Genomic DNA, 21480 nt, shown 5'->3' on the forward strand with positions numbered 1-21480 from the left:
GAAAAAAAACAACCTGTAAGACACAGGAGCAGACTGGCTGGGTTGCCAAAAGAGCAAGGGGCCTGGGTGCCTCCCATACCTCTAGGGGTGTTCAGGGTTGAGTGGTTGGGTCACACCTCATCACTGCTTGGGGCCTGGGGTTTCAGATGGATCAGGTCTGCTGCTTTTCAGAAGGGAGGCAAGGGATCAAACTGCTGTACTCAGGGGCCCTGGAGGCAGAGGCCAAGTCAGACCTGTTACTCTTAGGTACTGTGGTTTCCAGGCACATCCCCATTGGTGTTCAAGGGTCCAGGATTTGGCTTAGGCCTCATCACTCTTTGGATCCTTCAGGCCCAAGTTTCCATTGGCATGGAGCATGACACCTGCTCAGTATTTTCAGCACTGAGGCATCAGCCCAATGGGGAGGTGCATACTAGGGTATTCTGCAAAGTAAGCTCCACCTGGGAGGGTCACAGCCCTGTGTTCTGTGCTGCCACCAGTTTCAACCCTCACCAGAGGCCCCCTCCCCATCCCCACACAAACTCCTGCCTTGCAGTAGTAGCGCAGTCCCTGGCAATTCTGGGTAAGAAGAGGGGCGGGGGGCTCTGTCTGCTTGACAAACTGCACAGGGGGGGCCTCCTTGTCAGTCCATGCAGTGCTGGGCAGGCTTTGGTGGCCTTGGGGGGCACTGCATCTGCCCACAGCCTGGTGCACCATACACTTCTCCACAAAATAATGGCCTTGATCTTTCCCATGCAGACTTCTTGCCACCTACCTCCCTTCTGGATGGGCTCCTTTACCCCCCTGAGTCCCAAGAGGTCACAGCAAGACTTGGAGCAGAGCCCCTGTCTGTGTGGAGCTGGACCAACAATTGGATGGAAGACATGGAAACCAAATTTGCCCAGCAGGCCCCAAGGAAACCTACCACTGTGACAGCAGAGGAAGGGAAGGCAGTGCTAGGTGGGGCACCCTCTGCCCCAGAGCTACCCTCTGCCTCCTGGCATCGGCCAAATCGCAAGTATCAGGGCTGCTGCATGCTTCATGGTACTGGTGCATGATGGGACCATCTGGCATGTGCTGGAGCAGCGTGGGCTGATTTGTCAGTTCTCTCAGTCTTCCTAACGTAACAGTACTCCCCATCCTGTAGTACTGGCCCTGCTCTCTCCTGGGGCCAGGGTAGCACCACCGTGGAGCTTCCAGGAAGCCCTTTAACCTCCCCCAGTTAATGAGCATTCTGGAAAACCCTGAGTTTTTCCCCCACTCCCTGGATTCTGCCAACATCCTCAGCTTGACCCCTTGGGGCATGTTTGACAGCAAGATGGCTTCAAAGAGCTGGCATTGCCTCTGGCAATGGTGTCACACTCCTGGCCTCTTTGGCTCTCCCTGTAACACCTTCACATGCTGAAGCTGGCTAGACCCAGTGGTCACTTTCTCTTATGCCTGCACTTGGCTGCTGGGCTGCAGGGAATGGCCGAGTCTCCCAGAAAGAGCACCTGGAAGGGTTCTCCTCCCAAGAGGAAGAAAGGATCAAAAGGAGAAAGCATGGGAGCTCCCTCCCACCCCACTGCTTGGACTGGGAGGAATCCTTCACCCAGCCAGTGACTGGATGGAGGAAAGGTCCCTTCAGGTTTCCATTCGCTGCTGCCAAAGTCTTTCTGCCCTCTCTTACAACCTGGGGCAGCCCTTTTGGTTCCCAGTGATGCTGACTGATCTGCAAGCAGTTGGTCCTGCTGGGTTTGCTTCCAAGCAACTAGGCTGGCTGTGTGTCCTGCTTTCACCACTTCAAGCCAGCAGTCCTGTATCCTGAGGGCCTTGCTCCCAGCTCTTTGTAGAAATGACCCATCTGAGCATCATGGAGTTAACTGCATACTTCCTGCTGGGTAGATACAGGGGGTGGGGTGCTCTGGGAGCTTGTGCAACCCTATTTTCCCAGCACCTGGCGACTCCCTATTGATTTCCTATGCTCCTGCTGACTGACACAGGCCTGCATGGCCTCCCACACCTTTGCAGGTCAGTGAACTGAAAGGATCAATTAGAGCCAAGTGAATCTTTAACCAGTGAATCTTTAACTCAGCCTGCATCTTCTGCCACACTAACTCTGTTAGAGACTGCCATTTGTAGCACCTTGTCTCTTCCTGGTCTACATCACAGGAATTGCTTCTCTGGAGAAGAGCAGATCAATTACCTTCCAGTGTCTGGTTTGACTCCAGCACTCAACAGGCCCTGCCCATGTGCAGGAAGGTACAGGATGCTCTGGCAGGCAGTTGGGGGATAACTTGACCCAGGGGGATTCTGCTGCTTCAAATCCCTGCAGCAGGGCCTGGGAGATCAGGCAGGACTGGGCTAGGATTCAGTACCCTGGAACTTAGGTCAGGCATAGCCCTACCATGGGCCTTGAGATTCACCTCAGGGACCACATCTCAATCCAGAAGGACCAAAGCTTGCAATGTTTGCCCCTCCATGCCTGATCCTTTCCCTGAAGCTCTACAACACAGACCACATGTAGTAGGGTAGCTGTGCTCCCTACATCACAGTAGACCCTTCCCAGCTGCCCCAAGGTATTGATCTGATCTGAGTCTGGCTTCAGTGGTGGGTTTCCAGAGAGGAGTACCTCTGGCTGTGAGCCGTTGGTGCTGCACAGAGATGACTGGTAGAGGGGATTCCTGGACACAGTGCACCATAACATTTGTCCCCTCTCTTGAGGTTAGGATGGGAGTAGACTTTTTAGTGTCTTGGGATTTATGGGGAAAAGGACAACGAGGAGCAAAGGGGTGCTGTGTTGTCTGGAAGATCTTGTGGAGATCCCTGAATCCCTGGTGTCTATTCATAAGCAGAGAAGAGACTGTTAACTGATGCCTGGGGCTTGCATGATGTTCAACAGCCTGTTCTGCCCTTTTCCTTTGGGGATATCCATGCCCTTGCCTTGCCATCAGACCTGTATGCTTTGTGCCATGGTAAGGTGGGCCTCACATGGCCTTGGCAGGGGGAGGTTATGGTGACTCCATTTGTAGCAGGAAAACTGAAACCTTTGAGGGAGTTTGGCAAATTAGGCCCTCTGGCCTGCATTGCACCTGATATCACCACGTTAGAGCAGCTGTTCTTGGTAGCCATGACCAGCAGGTACAGAGCTACCCCTTCCAGGACCCTTGAATCTGCCTGAAGCATTGTCCCTGCCTTGTGCTAGGCATATCCTCACTGCATGGCAGTACTTCAGCATGTCCCACTGTAGTAAAACGAACCAAAAGCCTCTGACCTCACAGCACTAAGAATCACTTGTCAGCATCAAAGGTCCAGACAACCATAGGGACATACTGGAGTACCCACTGAAGTCAGTGTGCGCCCTGGCTCCAGTGGGCTCTCCACTCCCTCCCTAGAACAGATCAGTGGGGATGAGCCTCACTGTGATGTAGAAAGGCTTCCTTGTACATGGACTTCTCTGCCCAATGGTGTATCCTGGCCAGACCCTCTCTTTGGACAGCAGCAATCTCTGCCTGGGCCTGTCTAATGCTGATGGTTTCTACTTTAATTAGTGATTTCTTTCTAGGTGCTCGTGTGTCTGAGTCCAGCAGCCCCTGGGAAGGGACAGTCCGTGAGCACCAAGACACCAGCCCTGCTGCCTGCAGTGCCATGCCGAGCAACTTGGCCATGCACTGGAAGGGGGAGAAAAGCAGAGTTGTGATGCTGCCAGTGGACATGACACAGTCACTGGTCAAGGTGTAAGAGAGCTGTTATGTTCCAGGCAGGCACCTGTATGTGCTCTGCCTGTAGCCCCATGGAGACTCCAGACAAGATGGGAAGTGGGTGAGTTGCAGTTGGTCTAGGGGCTCACTCTTACCTAACAGCATTCCCCACTCCAGTCTCTGCTAGAAGGCCTCCTTCCCTGCAAGCTGAACCCCTCATGAAAAGACTTTGAAGATTCTCCTGAACTGCAGCACTCCAGTCCCCCAAGCAACTGATTTTACCAGCTCTTGCCAGCACCCACAGCCACAAGAGAGGAGCATTCAGCATCAGAGATGGAACAGGCAGGAGCTGGCAGCTCCTGTCAGAGAAGGTCAGAGGCCTCTCCAGAACTCCCTACAGGCCCAGAGGAATATCAGTCTATTGCACATCTAATATCTGGAGTGGGCGGCTTTGTTTTCTCTTTGGATTCCCTGTTCTCTGGTAGGAATCCTGCTTCCCTTTCATTGGTGGTCCATGTCTACTGGATGTATCTGGGACATCTAAACAGGATTCCTCTTCTAGGCTTTGGATCCTAAATTGTTGCTCTGGGACCCGGCCTGGAGCATCCAACAGAACAGGACTGTCTTAGGCCACAAAAAGAACCCAGTGCTTTGGGAACCCCTCCAGCTGTTGTTGATTTACAGTGTCCTTCATGTGCATGACTTGTTACTCCCAGAGCCCATACTGGGAAGCCTGCAGAGCTGCTCATCCAGCTGGTACTCATGGAGTCCTCCTTTCAATGCCAATTTGGTTTGCAATGGAGTTTGGTTGAATTGCTGCCTTTGGTGTGATGCTCTAGAGGCTTTGCAGGGTCAATCTATTTGTAGCTTTCTAAGCTTCCTGTAATGGTTTTCTTAAGGCTTTTACTGATCTGGCCTGATTGCCCACTACTAATATGGCTATGCCCTTATTTCTGTAAATAAAATGCTCCTGCTCCGGAGGTGCCAGTCACTGCATAGTTGCCTGCCTTCCAGGAATGGTCTCCCAGCACATCTCTGTCAAGCTCCAGGTCTCACTGAGCCTTATGAGAGAAGTTGGCTAAGAGGTGGAGTCACAGGGTCTGCTCCTGGCAGCTCTGCAGCAACCAGCTCAGAAGATGCCCTCCCACACACCTTTTCAGGACCAAGGTCACAGCACTAAGCCCAGATATGTCCCTAACTTACCCAGCACGATAGCTCCAGCCCCGACCTTGCCCTCAGGGAAAGTGGGGAGAGGGGATTCTCACCTGTTGTTACCAATCCTAAACTAGCCCATGGTCATTGGCCAGGACCCAGCACAGTTGCTTTGGCCCCCTGAGGGGTGGTGGGAGCAAAGCCAGAGAGTGAGGTTGTGGTCATCCTTGTGTAGGACAGGCATGGGGGTCTTTGCATGGCAGATGCAACATGCTTCTTGGGCTGGATCAGGCAGCCCCTGTCCAGTGGAGTAATGAACAGAGTTGGCCCTCAGAGCAGATTCTGCAGGAGATCATGGGAGGTAGGCATGAGGTTCTGAGAGTAGGGGGTGCAAAGTAGGGGGTGTTGGTTGGAGAGGCAAGGAAGGCAGCCCTCTGACCCGGCTGGGAACTCCTACAGGGTCCCAGCTGAGCTGCTGCTGCCCCTTGTCATCCAGCTGTTGCTGCTGCACACCTAATTTGCCACCAGCTCCTCCTGCCCATCCTTAGTGATGCTACTACCTCTGTCCAGCACACAGAGCAGTTTGAGCTGTGTCCTAGGTTAACTGCTCTGGGTTAAATCTGTTGCTGACTCTCAGAGATGGTGCATTTAGAGCCATTACTGGGACTTTGTCAATGTAGATGAGCTGCCCTGACTTCATGCTGCTGGGCACTGCTGAGTGCTGTAGGGAGCAAGAAATGCTCCAAAATCAGCCATGTGCCTTGAATGTCTTTAGGGCACTGCTGCAAGGAAGAGCTTACTGGCCCACGTCCAACAAGACACTGCAGAAAAGGAGTGTCCTTCTGTGGCAGTCTATCCCACACAGGCCCTGGGCACCACCCAGATGGGAACCTCTAATCCCCTAGCAGCACAAAGCCCTTTTATGGACAGAACAGTTATTTATTTACAGTATTGACTCCTATGATATGGGATTCCTTCCCAGAGCCACGTGTCCTCATTGAAGCTGGGCTCAGGACTTGGTCCTGGGAAGCCCATGTAAGCATGGTGTGGAGAGCAGCAGCGGATGCTCAGTTAACGGTGGAGACACATCTGCACCTGACCCAGATCCTATTCCACTTGAATTGTTTTAGATAGCTAAGCACCATTCTATTCCACTTTCTTCAAGTCCCTAACAGCCTAATAATGGATCTATTTCTGTAACATCCTTATCTTACCCTTAGGACTGAATTACAACAAAGCAGTGAGGAGGCAAGTCAATGAGTGATACACTTACCCATTGTAATAAAATTGTTCAGGGACTTGAGCAAAGTGCCGTAGGTGCACACTTAGCTGGCTAAGTGCTCTTACACACAACAGGTTGTATACGATCTCATCCATATGTCTTGCTGTCCCTGGAGTCTAGTGGCAGTTCCACATCCTGGGAAAGGCTGCCAGTAAAGGAAAGAGGGCTGGAGACATTCATCAGAGAGCTACGTGGTTCATTAGAACCAATATGGGTTGGGGACAGGAGAAGCTTGTGTGTGGTCCAAGAAAAAGGGAACTCTCAGGAAGGGCTCAGCAGCCGGGTGGGATGCCAACACTGCAGGGCACATTTGTTAGGGGGCTGGAACAGGAGGATGTAATGGGTCTGCTGGATCTTCTCAGGTGTGATCTCTCTGGCTGGCAAGAAGAGCTTAGGACCAGGAACATAGGTGTGAGCCTGGCGTTGCCTCTAAGCTCCTTTTCCAAGTGGTCCAACACAGCAGAGGAATACAGCAGCAACACTGCTGGAGTCAGACAGGGCTGTGCCCCCAGCTGGAGCTGCAGCTTCTCCCTCCCAACATCACAGCTGCCTTCACCTCCCACACCTGTTGAGCCTTTGCAGGAGCTCAGTGAACTTCATATCACCTCCAAGTCATTCAGCAGGACTGTGTGAGACTATCCTGCTACTTGAAGAGGATGATGGAGCATTCTGTTAGCATTCTCTTAGCAGGACTGAAAACACATCCATAAATAGACTAGAGAGAGAGGGGAGGGGAGGGACAGGGAATAACTCTTTATCAATTAATAGACATCCCCACCCCCAGGGGCTCTCACCCCAGGACAGGACTGCTAAGAAGACAATCTGCCCCCTCTTTCCTCGGGCAGCATCTTTGACCTCTGCTGGCTGTTGACTGGGTGCTGTTGACTGACCTCGCGTCATAAGTGTCTTGGTGAGGGCCATACTTGGAACGGGAAAGAGCACAGCCAGGAGTTCTTTCTCTATTTGTGCAGGCCATCTTTTTGTGTGTCAAAGCCTAGCTGGCAAAAACTGGGTTGCTGATTCTGCACTAATGCTGCTCATAGGCCTTCTGGGGCATCACGTAGCTGTAGTTGCTCTGCTGGGCTGTAATACTTCAAGACTGATGCCTTGCTTATGACTTCCTTCATTCTTTCAAATACCTGCTCCTGGAATTCTGCCCAGTCCCATGCCGTTCCTTGTGTACTAGCTGTCTCAAAGGTTTCCGAGCCTCTGAGAGGTATGCATGGACTCTGGAAAGATGTCTATACATCACTGAAATCCCTTTACATCTTGTGGTCTGGGGATTTCCTTAATGGCTCTCAATCCTCAGGGTCAAGCTGGAGTCATGTCAAAGTCCAATATAGGGGACCTCATTTCTCCTCAACTTGTCTGAATTTAACTTAATATTCTCCTCTTTACATCTACTTAGACGCTGTCGCAGCTTAGCATCATGGTCCTGGTCAGCCTGTTCCTCACTATCTCCATCCTGCACAGTCAGGATGTCATCTGCTACAACTCCAATTGTTGTAGTGCCTGATTCAGTTTGTGCTGGAACTCCTCTAGGGTAGGACTGATGCCCATGGACATTTGCACCCAGAGCTGCAAAGATTGTCAGATGCGAAGATTGTCAGATGGCTTTGAGGACTTATTTAGCTTGATATGCCAGAATTCATTTTTACATCATAAACTGTAAATATGTTTGTCCTTGATAATTGAGACCTTGAGAGTGGGTAATGAATAATGGGTTCTTGTTAAGAGCATTTGGATCTATGCAGCTCCTCAGTTTGTCAGTTGTTTTTCTTACCACAGACTGATCCAGTCAGTGCTACTTTCCTTGGTTAAACAATTCCCCTTCTTGTTAGGCTTGTTAGTTCCTCTTTTGAGTGGCTACACCTGGGCAACTGGTACTCTCTGTTTCAGCCGTCGCACAGGATATATCTTTGGGTCTCTATTTCTAACTTGAGTGCATTTAGCCACTGGGAATATAATATAGTTATTTTATTGTATATCACCAGTATCTTCTCACTTTCCTCCAATCTGGTATTACTGCTAAGCAATTTTGCAGGACTTATATTGCAGCCAGTCCCACAATTTGACACAGCAAAGGCAGCGTTCTGCACTTAAGACGGGCTCATTCCGTGCACAAACAGACTGGGGAATGGTTGGCTAGGCTTCAGTATTTCAGAAAAGGACCTGGGGGCTGCAGCTGAACATCAGCTGAGTATAAACCAGCATTGTGCTTACTGGATTGTATTAACAGGAAGGTAATTCACACAACAAGGGATGTGATTCTTGATTATTTAGTCTGGAGAAGAGGACCAAGGGAAGATTTCAAATACCTGAAGGGTGTGTTTGTTCGGGACAGATTTAGAAACAATGGCCTCAAACTGCAACAGAGACGACTTTTACTGGTAATTAGGACGAACTTTCTGACTATGAGGCTGCCCAGAGAGGTTATGGAATTGCCAGCCATGGACATTTTCCTAGAATAAAAAAAATAGGGCTGGCAGAGATCTCTGGAAGTTATCTAGTCTAACCACTAGATGACTTGCCTGAGGCAGGTTCATCTCTACTCAAAACATCCCAACCAAATCGTTGTCTAACACTCTAACCTATTACAAAAACTACATAGGCAGCTCTGCCACACAACCACAAAGCATAGTGCCCTTACTGCCACAGGTATAGTAAGGGGGGCAATGTTGGCCAATGTCCTGATGTTGCACGGGTTGTTAAAATATGCTTAGGAGATCTGAAGAAAAAAGCTATAACTCTGCTACAGAGGAAGATAAACCCCTCCCCACACCCCACCCCGCCACGTCTGTACTAATCTGGCCATGGGTTAAAAAGTCTTTCCTGCCCTAAAATATGGTGATCAGTCTGACCCTGAGCAGAGGGGCAAAACCCACTAGCCAGGAACTTCCAGGTTTTGGTCCCAGCAGGAGCACTCTCAAACTCCAGTCAAAATCCCAAGCCTTGCTGCAGCCAACACCATATGCTTCTGAGGAAAGCAAATCCTCTCCATCAGCACCTTGCCTCCCACCATGTGTAGCAACAGGAAGGTGAAAAAATTCCTTCCCAGCCCCAAGTGGCAACAAGCAAAGGCAGAAGCATGGGGAATACCCACAGGCATAGCTACTCCTAGATCATCCCTGCCCAATGAAGGAGATTCCACAACTTCTCTAGGCAGCCTATTCCACTATCTTGCTTTTCCAGCAGTGAAGATGCTTTTCCAGCCTGCCCTGCCCAGAGCTAGTGGCACAGCAGCACAAGCCTCCCACGCAGCAGGATGTTTTCAGTCTAGTTGAAACTGGCAGGTCTGGCACAGGGCACACTCCATCAGCCCTCATGTGTCCAGACTGCATTTGTTTCTGGACAAAGTCTCAAGGGCTGAGTCCCTAACACACAAGTACATTTCTGTGTGGACAGCTACTCAAAGGACAGCTACTGATCCATCTATAGGTGGCCTGGGAACTGGGCTACGGCATCTTCCAGCTGGCTGATTTTCTGCCAGTTGTCTTCTTTTGGCAATGATGGCCTGAGCACTCCCAAACCTGTACCCCATGAAGTATGAAGGAGCCCCAGCAGAGCCAGTAAGCATCTTGTTGACAAGGCCTAATGTTACCTGTCAGTTCTGTGTTCCTGAGGAAGCCCTTGCACTCGGCTTGCTGGACTTACAAAGGACTTTTTCTATCTCCTCCCCTCCCCCACGTACACACCTCATCTAACCAGAACTAAGCAGAAGGAAAGTTTAATCAGCATCTCGGGCTGTACATTCCCACTATGGGAGGCCTATTTAAAACTGATTGACTAAAACTCAGTCACCGGGTCAGGGCATGCTGAGGGCAAGAGACCAAGTCAGAGGCGTATGGGCAACATTTGAACAATGGTTAAGGGTTCATCACAGCGTCCAGCCCGTTGAAGCTCCGACCACAGATTTTGTCATACTTTTCCCAGGATGACTGGTGGAAGTCCTCCCCACAAAGTTTATGAATGCTCCAAGTAATCCCCTTAAAAAGACTACAGTAAAATCTGAGAGTCATGCTAAGCTGAGGCTTATTCACAACAGGTAAAATACAAAACCCTGATGCTGACTTCACAGTGCAAGCATAGGTAGGCTATCTGAGAAGATCCCTTCCAGTATACTCATAATAATTTCAAGCTGGCTTCTACGTGTCTGGTTACTCCTTAAAACTTAATGTTTTTCCTGGTTGTTAATCACATCCTTGAGATGTTCCAAACCAGATAACCCCTTTTCACTGAAAAAGGTAATTCATTTAAATTTAAACTGTTTATATAACACAATTTTCCCTGTCAATTATAGCTTGGGACCCTCTTGGTTTACACAATTAAAAAATGCTTTGAAGAGGCTAGACTAAGGGTATAAGAAAGCTGTAAAGCAGCAAACAATGTGCTTTGAGAGAGAGAAAGCTCTCTGACACCATCTGTTGTTGTTCTCAAGAAGCTGGGAGAAACAGATCGTCTCCCTTCAAGGATCGGGCTAGGAGCTTTGCTCGTCAACAAATTACCCGAGTGCCTTGGAACGGTGAGATCCCAGCTCTCTCTCTTTCTTTTTCTTTTTCTCTCTAGGCATAGCTTTCTGAGCCTAAATTGCATTAGTTAAACTTAAGCTAGGTTTCCACAAATACTCAATTAAACCAGGGTAATATTGTAATTGTTTGTTTTTCCTTGCATGTCTATTATTACTAGTACCATTATATTTCATATACTTAGAAATAAATAACTTTTATAGTCAAACTGGTGGTAACCGGGTGTATTTTTCCTTTTCTACTTCTCCTTTCCCACTTACTCTGCAGCAACATTTCTTTTACCTAAGCCAAAGATCCCTGTGAAACCCAGAAATACTGTGTGGTCTGCTCATCAAGAGGCTACCACTAATAGGACAGTTAGGGCAAAAGATTGGGAGGTGCTGAGTTTGAAACACATAAGGGGATCAGCTTGTACAGGCTGATTGACCCAGTTTGGCTCAGATGTGCCCTAATGAACTGAATGCTGGCCCATGAGGGTGTCAGCTGGACAAGCAGCTGGATTCAGAGGTATTCTGTTCACCTGTGTGCTTGTGTCTGACTGCACTGTATTGTTACCTTGATGAACTGATTCCTGGCATATGAGGGTGTCAGCCTGTACGTGCTGATCAACCCAGCCGGGTCAGGTGTGTCAGTGTGTGTGTGTGTGTGTGTGTGTGTGTGTGTCTGATGTGGTGGCTGGAGGAGCCCAGCCACACTGAAACCAAGTCCTGCAAGATAGCTCTACTGAGGGTGAGGACTTGCAGAAGGGAGAGATACAGCTCCATTTAAAAACACAAGTAACACAAGCAGCACATTGACAGAATTACAAAGACCCTAGAAACATAGCCCTAATAAATGAGCACACCCCAAAGTGATGGGCAAAACTGGTAACATTAGCAAGCTTAGTACTTCACCGAGCCTGCATGACCAGAAGAGAACAGCTTCTACCAGCAGGAATGCCCCCAGAGCCTGGGCTGGGCTCGCTGCCCTCCCAGAAGAACCTGTGTGCAGGGCCTAGGGCTGCCAGAGCTGGCTCAGTCATGCTCGGTTCTGAGGTGCTGTCTGCCCCAGCTAGTGCCCCCATGCACAGCCACCCACTGTGAATTATGTTTCCCTATCCAGGCTCTCTGTGATGCTCCCATTCTAAGCTCTTTCCTTCAGTGCCCCTGAGGTAAAGCAACACCTCTCTTTCCATCCGGTTAACAAACAGCTTTATTGGTCAGTTTACAAAAGGGATTCTTAGCTAACAAAAATGCTCCCTGCTCTGAATAAGGAGCTGGCTGGGTTGAGCTGGAGTGGGAAGTGCCAAGAAATGCCAGTGCCCACCTGCAGGTGGGCTGCTCTCTCTGGCCATCACAAGCTGGCTGGCTAGAGGCAGGCTGCTCACTCCTACCCCTGCCCTAACAGCACAAACCTATCTTTGCAGAGATGCCAGCTTGTTACCAAAATGGGCATGTTCAGGCCTCACTCCATGTCCTGATTACAGAGCCAGCCCTTGCCAAAGGCTTCCAAACACAGCTATTTACAAGGGACTGGACTGCCTGGCTCCAGTCACAGTCATAAATTAAACAAGAATAAACCCTAGAGCTCCAGCTCTGGCATTTCAAGGGACAGAGCCCTGACCCCAGCCTGCATGTCACTTCACTCTGCTCCTTTCAACCAGTGCCACTAGCTTCATCTCTTCTCCTGCAAAGGCAAAGGGAAAATCATTAGTGGGGCAGACAAAGGTGTTTCAGGCATTGCCTGGGAATAGTACCCCAACTAATCAGCCTTCTGTAAGGTGCCCCAAGCTGCTGGGAACACATGGCCCTTAATCCAGCTCTCTCCAGGTCCTAGGGCACTGTTCACCAGGCATGGGCACAGGCTCCCCCACCCACATTACATCATCAGGTGAAAAGATGGGGGACCCATACTATTTCTAACCTCATGGCTCCCAACTCCCCCACACTTCTCCAAGTACTCAGCCAACGCTGCCCAGAGCTAGAGGCACAGCACCATGTGCCTCGCCATACATCCTGCAGCAGGATGTTCTCAGGTCAGGGGCAGCTGGTGGGGCTGGCAAAGGTCACACCCCATTAGGCACAAGGATTTCCAAGAGCAAGAGTCCATTTCCTTTTGTGGTTTGCAGCCAGAGAGAAATAGGGCAGCAGCTGCCTGAGACTGGTGGAGCCCTGCACCCCAGGTACTAGCCCCCACTCTGTGGCTGGCCTAGTATGTGGTCCCTGGCAGAACCCTGCTGCTCTGCATGACTGTGCCCTACCACTTCATCTGTGGCTCCCATTCCCCCAGTGTCCCTCATGCATGGCAGAGATGCTTCTGGCTAGCCCAGCTACAGCAAAGCTGAGTAACTGCTGTGGCTCACCTCACTGCGGTCCCCTGCTGTCCTGCTCCATCCATGCCCTCTGGATCCTGTGGAGCCCTTGGAGGAGGAGCTACCTGTTGTAGAGCAATTGCTGGACACCTGGCTTCTGGAGAGGAAGGTGGGTTTGCTGTAGGGAATGATCTCTTCCTCTGCAAGGAAAGCAGCAGGCATAAGGGCAAGGCTGGCATGTCCTTGTGCCCAGCAGACCCTTTGGCAGCTGTGTCCAGTGAGCTAGTGTCCCTGCAGGGGGGTAGCTGCCAAGTGGGGCATCCTGAACTGGGCTGCTGGGTCAAACACAGTGTTGACCTCTGAAACCCCTGCATGTTTGCTTTGCAGAATCCCCAGGCCTCCGGCTCATGGTTGGCTCTGGCCTCCAGAAGTCTGGCTTCCGTAGAACCAAGGCAACCTACTGTGGAGCAGGCTTCTGGCACATCGGTCCTGAATGATAAGCAGAGCCCTGCCTGGAGCCCACCACTAAGCCTGGCAGCAATGTTGCCTGAGCCATCTGTGCCAACCACGGGCTAGGAGCCAGCTGGGCAGCCACAGGGCTCTGAAGGTGGCTACTCATGTAAATGGAAGGGTATTGAACCTGGGGATCTACAAATCAGGGAGAGGGCTGAGCATGCCAAGGCCTGAAGCCAGTGCAGGTGGACAGTGCAGGCTCCAGCACTTTTAAGCAGCTACGCTAGGTTCAAGATGCAGTTTAGAGAACTGGACTAGCTTCTGCAAGGGCCATCCATGGTAACTGAGTATGGTAGTGAGGGGAGAATCACCAAGTGAGGCCTGCCCTGGAGGCTGCAAGAGAAAAGGGGCAGGGACAGGCACTGCATATTCTCTTCCCGGACAGGCACTTCCTGGGCAGCTTGAGGTTTAAAGCAGCCCAGCTTTGGTGTCAGTCAGCAGGAGCAGCAAGTGCTCAGGCCCCCTGGGAACCTGTTTTTTAGCTCATGCTGGCTCTTGTGACTATGCCTATGCTGGTAGACGTGTTGGTTGGGGCAGGGCTAGGCTAGCAAGGGACAGCACATGGTGCCACTGCACCAGAAGGGCAACACAGGGCAGGTTCACTCAGTTGCACGTCTTGCCCCCAGGCAGGGAATGAGGCAAACAGCAGGGAGAGGTGCCCTCTTCCTTCTAGGCCAAGACCTGCCAGAAAGCAGGAGCAGACCCTGCCCATAAGCCTGGAGGCCTGGGCCTATCCTCTGAGGGCCCCTGAAGCAGCTTGGGTGGCTGGGACCCTCCTGGCACTGGTCCAGGATCTGGCTGGTGTTACCATCTCGGTGCAGGTGGTGGTGCTGATCCAGTACTGTCCGATGGCCGGCTCTCCGCTCTGCAGATGTGGTGCCACTTGTGTCCCTCTCCAAAGGGGAGATACCGTAGTCCAGGCATGGTGCAGCTGTCCCGGGGAAGGCAGAGTCCTCACTGGGTGGTGGCAAAGGGGGTGGCGGCAGGTCTGCATGGGAGGGGTTTCTCATGAACAGCAGGGCAGGCTGTCCTACTGCAGCCAGCCCAGGTGTCAGCCCCGGCCACCCTCTGCACAGGCCCCAAGCAGTGGGGTTGGGAGCAGTGGCTGACAGTAGTGACACCAGTGAGACCCCTGAATTCACAGCAGATAATTGCTGCTCCCCTGCTGTGTCAGGGCTGGGCAGTGGTGGCAGCTGCAGCTGCAGTGGGGCCAGTGCAGCCAGCAGCTCCCTTGTTCAGTCAGGTTCTGTGGCTTTTGCTTCCCCAAGGAAGCAGAGTGGTCCTGAGGCCAGCCCTCCCCACTCACCTCCCTGCTGCTTCTCTCGGCGATAGTGGCTGGGCTTGGCTTTCTTCTTGGCTCTTGCTTTCTGTGCTGGGGCAAGTGACACATCACTGGGGTTACAGTTGTCTTTACCTGTCAGCAATGCCAACACAAAACACTGTTATACATCCAGTACCAGTCTCCACTCCCCACTGCCTGTCCACCAGGACTGTGGGCACTGCCAGCACCCCAGATATACTAGACCAACAGGGGCTAGTAGGGCTCACAAAGGCCAGGGAGATCAAAAAGGAATTATGGAGGCGAGCCTGAATGGTGGCACAGCTCCTGTATCAGGGCCAGACTCTGATGGGCCTATGGCCATCAGTGTACCTCTGCACCTGGGACCCAACAGCCAAGGGCCAGGTGGTGGCGGAACTGCTCTGCATTAGCTTTAGCCACCCCTCTCCCCCCCTGGAGCATGCAATCCCCTTTTAAGCCCCACCCCTTTGTACAGAGGGGAGTTCCAGCAGATTTCAGGCACTGGTACTGGTTATGGTGCCCACACTAGGCCAAGGTTGGGCATGCTGCAGGGAGCACTAAAGCCAGGCAACTGCGCTCACCTGTGTTTGGGGAGCTGATGTTCTCCACACTGTGTGCCAAGGTCTGGCTCAGATTGCGCTTGTATCCGTGTCTGGGTGTGTGGCCATCAGTCCCCTCCTCAAGAGCACTGAAGCTGGGGTTAGACTGGGTGAAGGGGGGACTTGGGGCCCTGGGCAGTAGCCCTGGGTCATCTGGCAACTGCCTGAAAAAAATGACAGCCCAGTTAAAAGCCTGGCAGAGAAGTAGAAGATGGGCCTTGGGGAGGGAGACAGCCTGCCCACACCTCTCCTGCCTAGGGGAGTCACTCACCACTCCACTGGGAACAAGCTCATTCACTGGCCCGAGGCGAGGGGCAGTCTGTCTTGTGTTCTGAGGCCCTGTGAACAAGGCTACTGGGACCTGCCTGCCAGGCCCCAACAAGACTACAAAAATGAAAACCAGCTCTAGGAGCCTGGGATGGGAAAGGGGCAGGACCCACAGTCTTAGTTATCTGAGGAGGGGCAATGGGTGCACAGCAGCAGTGCAGCACTACCTAGTCACTGCTGGAGTGGGCTAGAATTCCCCTCGTAACCCAGGCAATACCACCCCCCCACCATCTTAATGCCCTCACACAGGAAGACAGGGAAGGGCAGATGCGTCAGGTCGGATGGGAGTGCTGCATGTCAGGGCTAAGAGGCACTAGCGGTGCTAAGCACACACTGGCAGGGGGGAAGCCAAGGATAGGAACAGCAGTGGATCTGGGTCAAGATGGGGGTACTAGCAGAGTGGGGTGGTGAGGTGATGCTGAATAAGGTCTCTGATGGGGGGTCTCTCCTACCGGGACAGGTGGGGGACTTCAAAGTGATGCAGCCTGGGGATGTCCTCGGCAGCTCTCGCCTCATCATGGGGTGAGGGTGTCAGTGTAGCAGTGGACTGCTGCCCATATGAGTTGGTGGGTGAGGAGGCCTCCCCATGGGGCAGGGGCCAGTCTTCTTCTTGGATGTTCTCCATCAGGTAGGTGCGCTCAGGCAGCGGTGGGCACCACTCCTCCATCTCCGAGCTACAAGCAGGGCAGACATCAAATGCCTGTTGGGCTGGGAGGGGACCAGGCTCTCAGCAGCCCTATCTAGCAGTCCCCACATCCTTGGGGTCAATGATGGACAAGGGAGAATTTCACCATATTGCAACATTTGTTCCCAGCTTCCCACTCACATTCCTCCAGCAGAATAAGTGCCCCTCCACCACCCCCAAACAGGCTGAGGGAGATCTACCTGCACTGAAGACAGGGAGCGGCTCCCTGCTGCAGTTACTCTGAGACCCAAGCCCCAAGTTTCCCCGACAGGGGGGAGTATGGGCAAAGCTGGAGCTCCCAGGCAGCACAGGAAGCTCTCATGCTCGGCCTGGCTCAGCTCATCTTACTGCCATTTGGGTGGATGCCCAGAGCTTCTAGCAATGCCTGTGCTTGCCCCATGAGAGCCTGATGCAATGGCCAGTTGCTGCTGGGCAGTTCAGAGTCTGATGCAGGACTGAGAGGATGCTGCAATCCCAGCCTCTCCTGCGCAGGGATAAGTGCTGTGTGCAGAGGGAGCTGGAACCCATGCTCACCGGACAGCCAGCTCCTCGTCCTTGTCTTCATTCTCGTCTTCCTCATCCTCAGCACACTGGCTCAGCTCACTGGCTGTGGGGGGTGGGGGCAGCAGTTCTGCCCAGTTTAGCGATGGCATTTTCACAGGCTTCCCCACTGATTTTGATTTGCCAATTTTAGCTGCTATGAAAAGCAGAGCGAGAAGGCATTTCTCAGACACTGAGAGGGAAGTGGGGGAGCCCTCCAGTAAGCCCTACACTGGCTTGGCAGGGACACATACCCCAGACCTGTGCCATGCAGTACAGGGAGCAGAGAAAAGGAGGTAGCTTTGCTACTACAATGTGTGCTGGGCCCACTGCCCAGCCAGACCCCTTTAGAGCACTCAGCTGGTCACCGCACTGGAACTTGGCCCTATCATCCAGAGAGCTCAGACAGGGTGGCTGGACCTTGTGGCTGGAAGAGCCTGCTCTGCACCTGGGCAGGTAAAGCTGGGAAATGTCTGCTCAGCTGCATACCATATACCCCAGTATATGACAGCCCTATCACACTAGGTCACACTGACAGGTGAGAGGCTGGCCCTGGCGTCTCCATGTCCCTTTGACTCAAATGCTTTCCATCACAAGGGTTCCTACCATTCTCCACCCTGCTCCACTCTGGTTGTGAATATTGGAGACTGGAGGTGCTGGGCTGGGCATCCCAGTGGCTCTCCTCATTGGGGGAGGGCAGGCTCTGGGCCCCATACGGCACCACAGGAGTGGTGGCGTAAGGTGTTGTATGCTGGGAAAACACCCCGTTGAAGGTCCTCAGCTCATCACTGGTGGGGTCAATGGTACTGTAAATGGGTCCATCAGATGCACCTGCCCCAAACTTCTCTGTTTGAGCAATGTAATTGGAGATCCCAGAATCTGTGGAGTCAATCAGAGACATGGGCACACACTCAAAGGACAGCCCAGCTGTGGGCACCAAGGTCCAGCTAGAGACAGGGCATGCAGCTGTTGACCTCTATCACACAGGCCTCCTGGAAGATGCCTGTCCAGTCTTGTTTTGAGGTGCCCCTGCCTGGGAAACTTGGTTCAGATCAATTCCAGAGCTAGGGATCACACAGGTAGAGGCCACCTAGGTAGGCACATAGCAGCTATGTACCAGCTTCACTCCTCTGCCCACTCACCCCTTCCAGCCATGAGGTGGCCCAGGTGAACACATACCTGGCCCCATGCACTCTCAGCCCCTCTCCTGGACTTGCAGCAGCCTGGCCGTTCCCAGAGCTCCTGCCTGGCCCCCCTCTCCCCTTTACCATTGTAGTATCTCTCTGTGACATCATGGTTTCCTGTGCAGCAGGTCATGCCAGGCTTCTTGGCCTTCTCATTACGCAGCAGATTGGGTGCAGGCCACGAATTTGCCAGCCATGGGTAGTTGGAAGCACTGGTGGCCATGGCCAGCATGGCAGGTCTGTAAGACAGGACAAGGTTAGTACTGGGGCACAGTGCATGCTGGGGACTGCTGCTGGAGGACACAGCATGGCCAGGATTCTTCCCAGCAGCACTAGTGGGTCAGGCAGCTCTGCACTCACCTGACATTGCCACAGGTCAGCCCCTCTGTGTGTGGGAAGGAGACTGTAAGAGACAAAGACATGTGATGAGGGGTGGGGGGCAGGCTCCAGCTCAGGGGTGCTGGGAGGAGAGAAGGGACGTACCTGCTGGTGTGTAGGCAAAGGAGGCTGCAAAAGAGGAAGGAGACAGTAAACCAGTTGGTACCACCAGCTGGTGGGGAGTGGTGAGCAGAGGCAGCAGCAGGGATGGGCAGCACCAGTGCAGTGCAGTCATGGGAGTAAAGCACAGTACTGCTCACAGGCCACCCTGGAGTTCCCCCTGAAGTCTGGTGCTGTGTGGAGGGCAGGGGGGTGGTAGTTACTACTGTAGGGGTGGTACTCTCACTGGGTCTGGGTGAGAGCTTTGTGGCCTGGTGCTGCCTCTGGCACAGTTCATGCTGCCTAGTGCCAGGGGCCCTCCCAAGGACACCCCATCTCAGAGACCCATGCTGCTCTCCAGTGTCTCCCCTGTATATGGGGCACTATGAGCATGGGGGGAGCACAGATGCTGAACCTCTGTACTGCCTCTGCACAGAGAAGCTGCCATGCTCACAGCTGCCTTGCTGTCACCTGGGCAGAACCCCACATACTCAGGTCCCCTTGGAACAGCCGGTGCCCCAGGCTTGCCACAACGGATGCTGCCCCATACAACACGGCTTCTACCTGTGTAGTGGCTCAGTTCCTTCCTCTTCTTTCGGCGGCAATAGATCCAGACGCTAAAGCACATCAGGATGACCCAGCAGGCACCACCGATGCCTGCGATGAAGGCCGGCTGTTTCACCACATCTGTGATCTGCTCTGCCAGGCTCATGTTCTCCCCACTGCCAACGGGCACCGAGTCCTGCTCCAGGAAAGGGTCTGGTGGGGAGGGGCAGCAGAGACATGGGAGTGAGGGCAGAATCTGTCTGCTCCCAGGGGACTATGGGTCTTATCCAATGCTGAGGCACTGGAATCCGGAAGACTGGCTCCGAGTGCAAGGGCTGTTGCTGCTGCAGCACTTAGCACTGGTGTCCCGTCCACACTTCATGGCCACTGGCCCTGCTGTATCCACTTCAGGGCCCAAGGAGCCATGTCACCCTCTTGCCTTGGCCCTCTCAGTCAGTCTCCCCCTGAGCCCAACTATGGCTCTGAGACACCAGAGCTTGACCTTCCCTTCCTGTCCCACCAGCAGCCTGGCAAGCTCCATCATGAGGCTGTGGACCACCACAGTGGCTCCAACCAGGCACCTCTATATGATACCATGGGGCACTGTCACGCAGAACCCATCCCGTCAGGCTTGCAGGCCACCTGGGCAGGAGGGAGCCGTCCTTCCCCTTCTTGCCCTGCAGAGCACCTGGACTCACTGATCTGGATGGTGACAGGTGTGCTCCTCACGCCTACCCCGGCACTGGTGGCAGCCGCCACCTCGGTGCGGTAAAGTATACCAGGGACCAGCCCCTGCAGCACTGTTGAGAGCACTGTGCCATCCACGCTCTTGTTGATGTGGAAGCGGCTTTCATTCCCCAGACACCAGATCTGCCAGAGGGAGAAGGCTGAATTAGCCAAGACTCAGGGGACGGTGGGGGCTCCAGATGCTCAGCATTACCGGGGCAAAACCTTTAGGTAATACCTGTGCCAGGTGTGGTGGCCTTGCTGGGGTCTGTTACAAGCACAGCCCCATCACCCTTGACCCTGCTCACCCGGTAATCCTGGATGATCCCATTCTGGTCTCCTACAGGGGGCGGCTCCCATGACACACTGATGCTGGTGCTGTTGCTGGTCCCCAGCGTTACCACGGTAACTGCCTGAGGAGGGGCGCTGGGGGCTGGGCAGGATGAAAGAAAGAGGGGTTATTGCTAAAAGCAATCTGGGAGGCTGCCTACAAAGTCATGCCCCTGTCAGAGGCCAGGCCCAGCTCTGGTACCAATGGGACCAGCTGAGCCATGGGACACCAAGAGTCCTGCACTGGGAGAGCCTACCCCAGGCTCCCCAGCCCCTACGGGCTCCTGCACTGCCCACAGCATGCAGGGGGCTGGTTGCAGCATTTACAAGGCAAGCTGGCTGCCCTAGGGCACCAGTGTTATCTGAATAACAGCTGGAAAGTGAGCGCTGCTCAAAGACAGCCTGCCAGCTTAGAGCAGCCCCACACACCCAGTTGCAACCAGCCCTACACTACAGCCCTTGCTGACCCCACCCAGCCCAGCCCCATGGTTCCTCTAGGCAGCCGGCACTGCCAGGCAGCCCAAACCAAGCCACGGGCACTGGCTCCATCATGGCCAACACCTACTGCTATGGGGAAGAGCACGGTTAAGGAAGCACAACGAAACAGCAACCCATAGGGGAAGCTGGTGAGAGGCTGGTACATGCCTTGACACCTCAGGCCTTGTCCTCTCCACCTTGTCCCCACTCACAGGAGAGGTTCCCAGGTGCTTGGGGACAGGATCAGCTTATCACTCCACAGCTGGAGGGTGTCAGAGCAGGACCAGGGCCATTCCTGTGCCTGAACATGAGCCCAGCCCAAGAGCCCCATGTCCGACAGCAAGCCCCAAGCCCTGAGCAGGAAGCAGGTGGGGACGAGGCCATCCCTATGCTAAGTAGCACTGACCTTCCTCAGGCATGTGCACTGTCAGCACCTCACTGTCCATGCCCTGGAACTCATCAAAGTATGGCCGGATCTTGAGCTCATACTCCTGGCCCTTGTGCAGCTCCTCCAGCACAGCACTGCGCTCAGTAGGCGCCTGCACATCCTGTGCTAGCCAGGCACCACCTCGCAGGCGGTACAGCACCCGATAGCCCTGGATGAACTGGGCCTGGCGATCCACCTGGGGAGTGGGGAGGAAACTCGTGTGACTTGGCACTGGGGATGTTTGCATGTGGTGGAGCAGGTCACAGGTCAGGAAGATGTACATGGGTCCACTGTTTTGCCCCTGCCAGTGCAGATCCAGAGCAGCCCTTGGCCTTGCGCCTTCCACCCTGCTGCCCCATGCCACTGTCCACTACCCACATTGCCTTATGACCCTTTCCCCTTTAGACCCCCAATCCTGTATTGCTTATCCTTTGCATCCC

At 53.3% G+C, this 21480-nt stretch overlaps 2 protein-coding genes across 8 annotated transcripts in view; one reads left to right on the top strand and one right to left on the bottom strand.

Moving 5' to 3' along the window:
• ROBO4 (roundabout guidance receptor 4) overlaps positions 1-10827 on the top strand; it is a 61854-nt gene extending 51027 nt beyond the window's left edge. For 2 of the 3 annotated variants that reach the window (XM_090027232.1, XM_090027233.1), the window contains one exon: positions 739-3637. In XM_090027232.1, coding sequence (XP_089883358.1) covers positions 739-1037 — 299 coding nt within the window. In that variant the 3' untranslated portion in view covers positions 1038-3637. Of the gene's footprint in view, positions 1-738 lie in introns of all 3 variants that reach the window. The other variant, XM_090027234.1, reaches the window with a different exon arrangement.
• Positions 10828-11798: 971 nt separating this feature from the next.
• Positions 11799-21480, bottom strand: part of ROBO3 (roundabout guidance receptor 3) — a 265930-nt gene continuing 256248 nt past the window's right edge. For 4 of the 5 annotated variants that reach the window (XM_090027272.1, XM_090027268.1, XM_090027269.1 and 1 more), the window contains 15 exons: positions 21020-21236; positions 20115-20239; positions 19779-19950; positions 19099-19293; positions 18541-18564; positions 18418-18460; positions 18142-18296; positions 17480-17752; positions 16868-17030; positions 16101-16322; positions 15304-15485; positions 14729-14836; positions 14231-14410; positions 12961-13109; positions 11799-12284 (listed from right to left, as the gene is read on the bottom strand). In XM_090027272.1, the coding sequence (XP_089883398.1) occupies positions 12273-12284; positions 12961-13109; positions 14231-14410; positions 14729-14836; positions 15304-15485; positions 16101-16322; positions 16868-17030; positions 17480-17752; positions 18142-18296; positions 18418-18460; positions 18541-18564; positions 19099-19293; positions 19779-19950; positions 20115-20239; positions 21020-21236 (2220 nt within the window). In that variant the 3' untranslated portion in view covers positions 11799-12272. Of the gene's footprint in view, positions 12285-12960; positions 13110-14230; positions 14411-14728; positions 14837-15303; positions 15486-15592; positions 15706-16100; positions 16323-16867; positions 17031-17479; positions 17753-18141; positions 18297-18417; positions 18461-18540; positions 18565-19098; positions 19294-19778; positions 19951-20114; positions 20240-21019; positions 21237-21480 lie in introns of those variants that run through there. The other variant, XM_090027273.1, reaches the window with a different exon arrangement.

Source organism: Crocodylus siamensis, chromosome 14 (assembly GCF_052110815.1).
Source record: "Crocodylus siamensis isolate JL-2025a chromosome 14, ASM5211081v1, whole genome shotgun sequence".
Classification (NCBI taxonomy): domain Eukaryota; kingdom Metazoa; phylum Chordata; order Crocodylia; family Crocodylidae; genus Crocodylus; species Crocodylus siamensis.